Raw genomic sequence first — 8589 nt, 5'->3', positions numbered from 1 at the left:
CCTTTCTGCAGTCTCCAGCTTTAATTTTTCTCACTTGTACTGGAGCTCAAGCTCACTAGGTTTACTTTCAGGAAACACCTCCAACTCCTCCACTTTAAACACACCATCAAATTCATAATGTTCAGCTATTAGGCTCTGCAACTGTGCCCTCCCCATTGTCAATTTCACCTTAGCAAGTTTTAACCTTCTAGCAAAGCTCAACAACTCAATCCTTCTGGCGTCCTCTAATGCCTCAGAGGTTGGTTATTCCCGACATCTATCAGCATCCATTGTTGCTGATTTTCCATACACAAATAAATCAAAAGGGATGAAATTGATAATTAATCAATATGCCCCAAAATCTGTTCATATCCAGGACACAGGCCCCAATTTTGTTACGAATCACAACGTTTTACAAACGAACCAGCAGCAATAGACTATACCTGGAGTCTGTTTTTGATGTTAAAACTATCTTTATTAGAACCTACTAGTAATTTAGTAACTTAAGCAAGATAAAAGTTAACAGTGTTATGTGTATATATGTGTGTAAATAAAACTCCCGAACTATTGAGCTCGGGGGAAACAAGGCTTGGAGTCTTGAGGTGGTAAAGTGTGAAAGTTCAGTTCATCCACAGAATAGGTGATGAGAGAGATATTTATAATCCAGGGTAAATGTTGAGAGAAGGCAATTATGTCGGATTCCACAGGTTCCATGGTGGTAAAACGAGAGAACAGTCACTGTAGATTTTATTTGTTGTCGTTCCAAACCCACATACGATTTATCACCGAAAGTGACTTGTCACAAAGGGATTCGTCTTCAAAAGAATTACCACACCACATCCAGGCAAGGGTTAACAAATCAGTGGTCTTCACAGGATACCCAAAATCAGATCCATTCCTATGGATTAAACGATGTGACAACCGCACATTCGATGTACGGTGAATCGATAAATAATCCACCCTTGTGGGCATAGGTAAGTTCCAAACAGTGACCCTTGGCCACTAGTTCACTTGTTTCAATCCTTCCATTTTGCCTCCTTCATCTCCGTCTGTCTCTGAGTGTCTGTGTCCTCGGTTAAAACAAAACAAGCTGCACGCGATGTAAACAAGCTGCAAGTCAGACTGATTCACCTTCTTAATCTCTCTCTCTCTCTCTCTTAAAATGACAGTCCAAAGCAAACGAAACCCAGGGATTCATAACTATGGCCACTCCCCATTGTGAAGTGACTGGTGAGCCAGTAGTTGGGACGATTGAGTGAATCTCTTCCCACAGACTGAGCAAGTGAACGGCTTCTCCCCAGTGTGAACTCGCTGATGTCTCTGTAGGTTGGATGATCCAGCGAATCTCTTCCCACATTTTGAGCAGGCGAACGGCCTTTCCCCTGTGTGAACTCGCTGGTGTTTCAGTAGTTGGAATGACAGAGTGAATCGTTTCCCACAGACTGAGCAAGTGAACGGTTTCTCCCCAGTGTGAACTCGCTGATGTACCAGTAGGGTTGATGACAGAGTGAATCGTTTCCCACAAACTGAGCAAGTGAATGGCTTCTCCCCAGTGTGAACTCGCTGATGTCTCTGTAGGGTGGAAGATTCAGTGAATCTCTTCCCACAGTCTGAGCAGGTGAATGGCCTCTCCCCAGTGTGAACTCGCTGATGTCTCTGTAGGTGGGATGACTGTGTGAATCCCTTCCCACATTCTGAGCAGGTGAATGGCTTCTCCCCAGTGTGAACTCGCTGATGTACCAGTAGGCAGGATGAATCCGTGAATCCCTTCCCACATTCTGAGCAGGTGAACGACTTCTCCCCAGTGTGAACTCGCTGATGTTTCTGCCGGGTGGATGAATCAGTGAATCCCTTCCCACAGACAGAGCAGGTGAACAGCTTCTCCCCAGTGTGAACTCGCTGATGATTCTGCAGGTTGCATAAGTGAGTGAATCTCTTCCCACAGTCTGAGCAGGTGAACGGCTTCTCCCCAGTGTGAACTCGCTGATGATTCTGTAGGTTGGATAAGTGAGTGAATCCCTTCCCACAGACTGAGCAGGTGAATGGCTTCTCCCCAGTGTGAACTCGCTGATGATTCTGTAGGTTGGATAACTCAGTGAATCTCTTCCCACATTCTGAGCAGGTGAAAGGCCTCTCCCCAGTGTGAACTCGCTGATGTCTCTGCAGGTGGGATGACTGAGTGAATCCTTTCCCACATTCTGAGCAGGTGAACGGCTTCTCCCCAGTGTGAACTCGCTGATGTACCAGTAGGCAGGATGAATCTGTGAATCCCTTCCCACATTCTGAGCAGGTGAACGGCTTCTCCCCAGTGTGAACTCGCTGATGTCTATGCAGGTAAGATGACTGACTGAATCCCTTCCCACAGTCTGAGCAGGTGTACGGCCGCTCCCTGCTGTGAACTCGCTGGTGAGCCATTACGTCAGATGACTGAGTGAATCTTTTCCCAGAAATTCAGCAGATGACCAGCCTCTGCCTGGTGTGTCCACAGGTGGGAAAACTGACTGAATCCTTTCTCACACACAGAACAGGTGAATGGCCTTGCCCAGTGTGAACTTGCTAATGTACCTTCAGTTGAGATGACCGAGTGAATCCATTCCCACTGTCTGAGGAGGTGAACGGCCTTTCTCTTGTGTAAAATGATGGGTGTGCCAGTTGGTCAGTTGACCGAGTGAATCCATTCCACGGTCTGAGCAGGAAGGATGATCGAGTGAATCCCTTGCTCCACTTTTTAAACATCCAGACAGAGACAGCAAAACTGGCGTGTCATGTTTGAGATTCACAGCGACAAATTCCTTCTCGTTTTTAACCTGTAAAAAGATTTGCAAAATCCATCAATGGGTTTAGGACAATATTTCAGTTGAAATTACTTGAGTTGCCAAGGTTTGATCTGTATCACACTGTTACAGTGAGGTTCAACCCAAGCTGGACAGAGAAATCATCTCCTGACTGGGCAGAGTGCTGGTATCTGGAAAGACCATCAATTCCCCGATGCTCTTCCTGTCTCTATAGGAATGGGGCATTTCTGCCATCACCAATTTGTACCCTCGCTCAGTTTGACTCTCTCCATTGGTATTATTCCCTCGTGCAACTGGGATTTTCTTTTATGTATTATTAACTTAAAGTGCCACAGTTTTAACACCATATGAAAAATTCCTGCTGAGATGTCCGCACGTCTGATAAAAGGATTTAGAGTGAATTTTTGTATTATTTCAGGTTCTGGTCACAGTCATAAAAAATTACAACACAGAAACAGGCCCTTTGGGCCATCTAGTTTATGTCGAACTATTTAAATTGCCCAATCCCATACCCTTACCATCCAGGTATCTACACAAACCTCTTAAATGTTGAGATCGAGCTCGCATGCACCACTTATGCTGGCTGCTCATTCCACACCCGGATGACTGACTGTGTGAAGAAGTTTCCCCTCATGTTCCACTTAACATTTCACCTTTTACCCTTAACCCATGGCCTCTGGTTGTAGTCCCAGCCAATCTCAGTGGAGAAAGCCAGCTTGCATTTACACTATCTATGCCCCTCTATCACAATCAAATCTCCCCTCAATCTTCTACATTCCAATGAATAAAGCCCTGACCTGTTCAATCTTTCCTTATAACCCAAGTCCTCCGGATCTGGCAACTTTATTGAGAATTTTCTCTGAACTCTCTGAACCTTTTACATCTTTCCTGTAGGCAGGTGACCAAAACTGCACACAATACTCTAAATTAGGCCTCACCAATGTCTTCTACAAGTGAACATAAAATCCATCTATATTTGTCAGTACTTTGGTTCATGAAGGCCATTGGGCTGAAATCTTTTTTTCCGTCTCTATCTAACTGTGATACCAATTTCAGTGAATTAAGGACCTGTACTCCCAGGACCCTTTCTTCTACAACACTCCTCCGTGCCCGACCACTCACTGTGAAAGACCTCCCTTGGTAGGTCAGACCAAAGTGCAACACCTCACACGTGTCTCCATTAAATTCCATCTTCCATTTCTCAAACCATTTTCCCAGCTGGTGCAGATCGCACTGCAAGCCATGATAATCTTCCTCACTGTCCACTACACCACCAATCTTGGTGTCATCCACAAATCTGATGATCCAGTTAACCACACTATTATCCAGATTACTGATATAGATGACAAACAACAACAGATCCAGCACTGATCCCTGCGGCAACCACTAGTCACAGGCCTCTAGTCAGAGAGGCAACCATCTGCTACCACACTCTGGCTTCTCCCAAAGACAGTGTCTCATCCAATTTACTATCTCATCTTGAATGCTGAGTGACTGAAACTTCTTGACCAAACTCCCATATGAGACTTTGTCAAGTGCCTTGCTAAAGTCCATGTAGACATCTGCTGCTTGGCCTTCATACACTTCCCTGATAACTTCCTCAAGAGACTCTATAAGATTGGTTAGACATGACCTACCATGCACAAAGCCATGGTGTCTCTCCTTAATCAGTCCACATCGATCCAAATACTTATATATTGGGTTCCTGCACATAACATTCCAAGAACTTTCCCACTACTGATGTCAAGTTCACCAATGTACAATTTCTCAGTTTAGTTTCAGAGCCTTTCTTGAACAGCAGAACAACATCGGCTGTCCTCCAATCCTCCAGTACCTCACCTGTCACTTACGATTATTTAAATATCTGTGCTTGTGCCCTGACAATTTCTGCACTTGTCCTCCGCAGGATCCTGGGGAACAACTTGTCAGGCCCTGGGGATTCATCCACACTAATCTGCCTTAAGACAGCAAACACCTCCACCTCTGTAATCTGTACAGGGTCCATGAAGTTGATGCGGCTTTGCCTCACTTCTGTAGACTCTGTGTTCAGCTCTTGAGTAAATACGGATGCAAAAAAAATCTCCCCAAGTCTATGTTATCCCTTCTTATGCATTACCATTCTGATCTTCCAGAGAATTAATTTTTTCCCATGCAATCGTTTTGCTCTTAACATATCTGCAGAATCCCTGAGGATTCTCCTTCACCTTGTCTGCTGGGGCAACCTCATGCCTTCTTTTATTTCTTTCATAAGTGTTCACTTGAATTTCCTGTATTTCATAAGTACCCCTTTTGTTCCTATCTGCCTGTACCTGGTATGCACATCCTTTTTATTGATCTGGGAGAGGAAAGCCAAAGGGGTGATAGATCTGCATGGTGGGAGGTGGGGGTAGGGAGGGTTAAACTAAAGTTGCAGGGGGAATGGGAGCCTGAATGGTAGTGGAGAGGTTGTGGAGACAGATGTTGTTCAGGCGTCAGACAAAGTCAGGAATGAAAACGTTGAGCATGGTGCAGTGAATATGCTGAGCCCTGTATATTTCAATACAAGGAGCAGCGTAGGAAAGGTGGATGTGTTCAGGGCATGGATCAACACCTGGAATCAACACTAGCATCTGACAACTGTGGATTGGAACAGGCTGCTTTATGGCAAAGGTGTGCTTGGTAAATGGGAGGCCTTCAAACCAAAATTTTGAAAGTACAAAGTGGGTATGCGCTTGTCAGAATAAAAGGTAAAGATAGAAACTGTAGGGAAACTTGGATTGCAAGAGATATTGAGACCCTGGTAAAGCACAAAATGGAATTGCATAACAGGGATAGGCAGTCAGTTTCTTATGGAGTATAAGAAATGCAAGAAAACACATAAGAAATAAATCAGGATGGCTAAAAGAAGGCATGAGGTTGCTGTCACAGAAAAGGTGAAGGATAATCCTCAGGGATTCTAGTGATAGATTAAGAGCAAAAGGATTGCAAGACACAAAGTTGGTCCTCTGGAAGAACAGAATGGCAATCCACGTGTGGAACCAAAGCAGATGGGGGAGATCTTAAATATTTTTCCATTCTCTATTTACTCAGGATATGGACAAAGATTCTATGGGAGTGTGGAAAAGCGGCATTAAAATCATGGACCCTGTACAGTTTAAAGAAGAGAAGTTACTTCACTGTTCAAAATGGAACGTAGAAATCTACAGCATATTCCAGGCCATTCTGACTAAAATGTTGTGCCAATCATGTGACCTACTCTAGTAACTGCCCAGAATTTCCCCAGCACACACCCTCTATTTTTCTAAGCTACATGTACCTATCTAAGAGGCTGTTAAAAGACCCTGTTGTATCTGCCTCAACAACCACAGCCGGCAGCACATTCCACGCACCCACCACTCTCTGTGTAAAAAACTTACCCCTGACATCCCCTCGGTATCTATTTCCAAGCACCTTAAAACTACGCCCCCTCATGTTAACCATTTCAACCCTGGGAAAAAACTGCTGGCCACCCACACGCTCAATACCCCTCATCATTTGACTCCTCTGCCAGGTAATTACCCCCAACAGCTTCTAAAGTGGTCCACCTGTTGTTATGGGGGATGGCCACTAGAGTACTCTGTGATGCCTATTTAACCTCATTTTCCTTCCTGACTCTCACTCAGTTTCCTTTGTCCTGCCCCTTGGGTGTAACTCACCTCTCTTCATGTCATATCTATCACGCCCTCCAACTGCTGGATGATCTGGAATTCACCCATTTCAAGTTGCAGCTCATTGAAGTGCAGGGTTACAAGCTGCAGCTGGATGCACATCTTGTAGGTGAGGGCATCAGGGACACGGGAGGTCTCCCCTCCTTCCCTCCAATACTTCTCTAATTTGTAAAAATCTCCCCTCTAATTTGTAATAACTACTGTGCAGATAAATCTTGTACTGTGCATTTTTTACCCAGTGACAAGGTGTGCACAGTGAATTTTATATAGAGAGGCATTCATTCTAACAGCTGGCAAATCACTGTCAATAGGAACTTTGATCTCCTCTGGGTTTGATCCAGTTCATCTGCACTCTCACACAACCTATGTAGCAGGCCTGGAACGGGTAACAGAGGATTTTCTCACCAAAGCTTTTGCACATTGTCCATATGTGGTTTGCTTGCTAAACTATGCTTTAAAAAGTCAGATTTCCAAATATCACGCCACTTCTTCCCACTTGCAAATTCTCCAGTAACTTTTGCATCACCAAAATGCAAACAGGCATCCCCAGTTTCTGTACTCTACATAAATATTCCCCCTGAACCCTCCCCCAATGACTGATGGTGGTGAACTCAGTGATGGCAATGCCAATGAATATGAAGACAAGGGCAGTGTCTGTCTCATTTGAGTCTGGCACATTTGTGATGTTAAAGCTGCTTGTTGCCCAGGGCAAAGGTGCTTGATATTATTACGGACCGAGAGAGAATAGGACAAAACATGTTCTCACTGGTAGAAAAGTCCAGAGCAAGAGGAGGTAGAACAAGCAACACACACAAAATGCTGGAGGAACTCAGCAGGCCAGGCAGCATCTATGGAAAAGAGTACTAATGCTGAGTTCCTCTGGCATTTTGTGTGTTGCTTGGATTTCCAGCCGCTGCAGATTTTCTCTTGCTGCGGTTGGAGGCAGAACAAAGGTGATTTCCTCAACAGCTGATAGAAAGATTGTGTTCTCTTTTTCCGAGTTCATAATCCTTGCATTCAGATTGCTAGAGCTCAGCTCTGTCTGTGAGATCTATCTGCTCCCATTCCGATTAGCCGGAAGCTCCCCGGGGCCCGTATACGGATCTTGGGGCTGAGAGATAGGATAAAGACCTGGCCTGTGCCGAGTTTGCGGGCCACAGTCTCCGGTTCTCACAGCAATTGTCACTCAATTAGAGTCGAAAAAGCCCTTACCTTTCCGCTCCTCCCGACATTTTGTATACTGCGCGCATGCGTAATTATCAGAGCCGGCAGCAATCCTGACGCCTGCGCATTTGATCGGTGCTTCAAACGACAGCGAAATTTGAACCGCGGGGCTTTATGGGTAATCATGGTGCCATTAAAAATTTCTTGCAAGCATCGGTTCCATGTCCATATCTCAGTTTTTTTGTGTGTGTAGAAAACTCAGCAGCTTTCTTAACGCAGAAAGCGGCTCCCATAAACGATACACTCATTATCAACATGCATTTCGTGTATCTAATGCCAAAGTACAATCCTCTTACAAATGCAGATGTGAAACAAAAGAGATTCTGCAGTTGCTGGAAATACAGAGACACACACACACACATACACACACACACACACACAATACTGGAGGAACTCTGCAGTTCAGGCAGCAACTAAGCAGAGGAGTACACAGTCTAGACATGCTGAAGGGGCTCGGATTAAATGCTGCCCATTTATTCCTCTCCACATTTGCTGCCTGATCTGCTGATTACCTGCAATGTTTTGTAGAAATTAACCATTTTGTTTTTCAATTAACCAGTTTCCAAATGTTTCTCATCTTTCATTCATAGCCACATCCTGCTGGTCTGGTTCCTCTTCCTCCTCCTGCTCGTAACCTCCAGACCCCATCTCTTTCCAGAGCCCCAAAGCCCTGATTGGTGCTGGCAACTCTTTGGTTTCTGACTCTGCTCCACTGAAGATTCACTCACTAGTCTGCTGTCAAGCTTAAGAGGTGCATTGCAGGAACCCAGCTGTCTGAGGTACAGTCCTTTGAAATTGGTGAAAATGACACAAAATTTGAAAAAAGCAGGGAAAAAGGACTTTAACCACCTTAGTCCAGAGCTCTGGGGAAGGTCAAATACTCACTGAGCTCATCGTGTTAATTA

The 8589-nt window shown here is 44.8% G+C and overlaps 1 protein-coding gene across 1 annotated transcript; it reads right to left on the bottom strand.

The window, feature by feature from the left end:
- Positions 1–383: 383 nt before the first annotated feature.
- On the bottom strand, positions 384–7713 carry LOC140721500 (uncharacterized). The gene is made up of 2 exons (XM_073036316.1): positions 7673–7713; positions 384–2786 (listed from the first exon to the last, which is right to left on the bottom strand). The coding sequence occupies exon 2, from the start codon at positions 2392–2394 to the stop codon at positions 1180–1182; it is 1215 nt and encodes a 404-aa protein (XP_072892417.1). The 5' UTR covers positions 2395–2786; positions 7673–7713; the 3' UTR covers positions 384–1179.
- Between the last annotated feature and the right edge of the window lie 876 nt (positions 7714–8589).

The sequence above is a fragment of the Hemitrygon akajei genome, unplaced genomic scaffold (genome assembly GCF_048418815.1).
Source record: "Hemitrygon akajei unplaced genomic scaffold, sHemAka1.3 Scf000057, whole genome shotgun sequence".
NCBI lineage: Eukaryota > Metazoa > Chordata > Chondrichthyes > Myliobatiformes > Dasyatidae > Hemitrygon > Hemitrygon akajei.
Note: the sequence above shows the minus strand (reverse complement) of the source record. Positions and strands in the feature narration are given on the sequence as shown.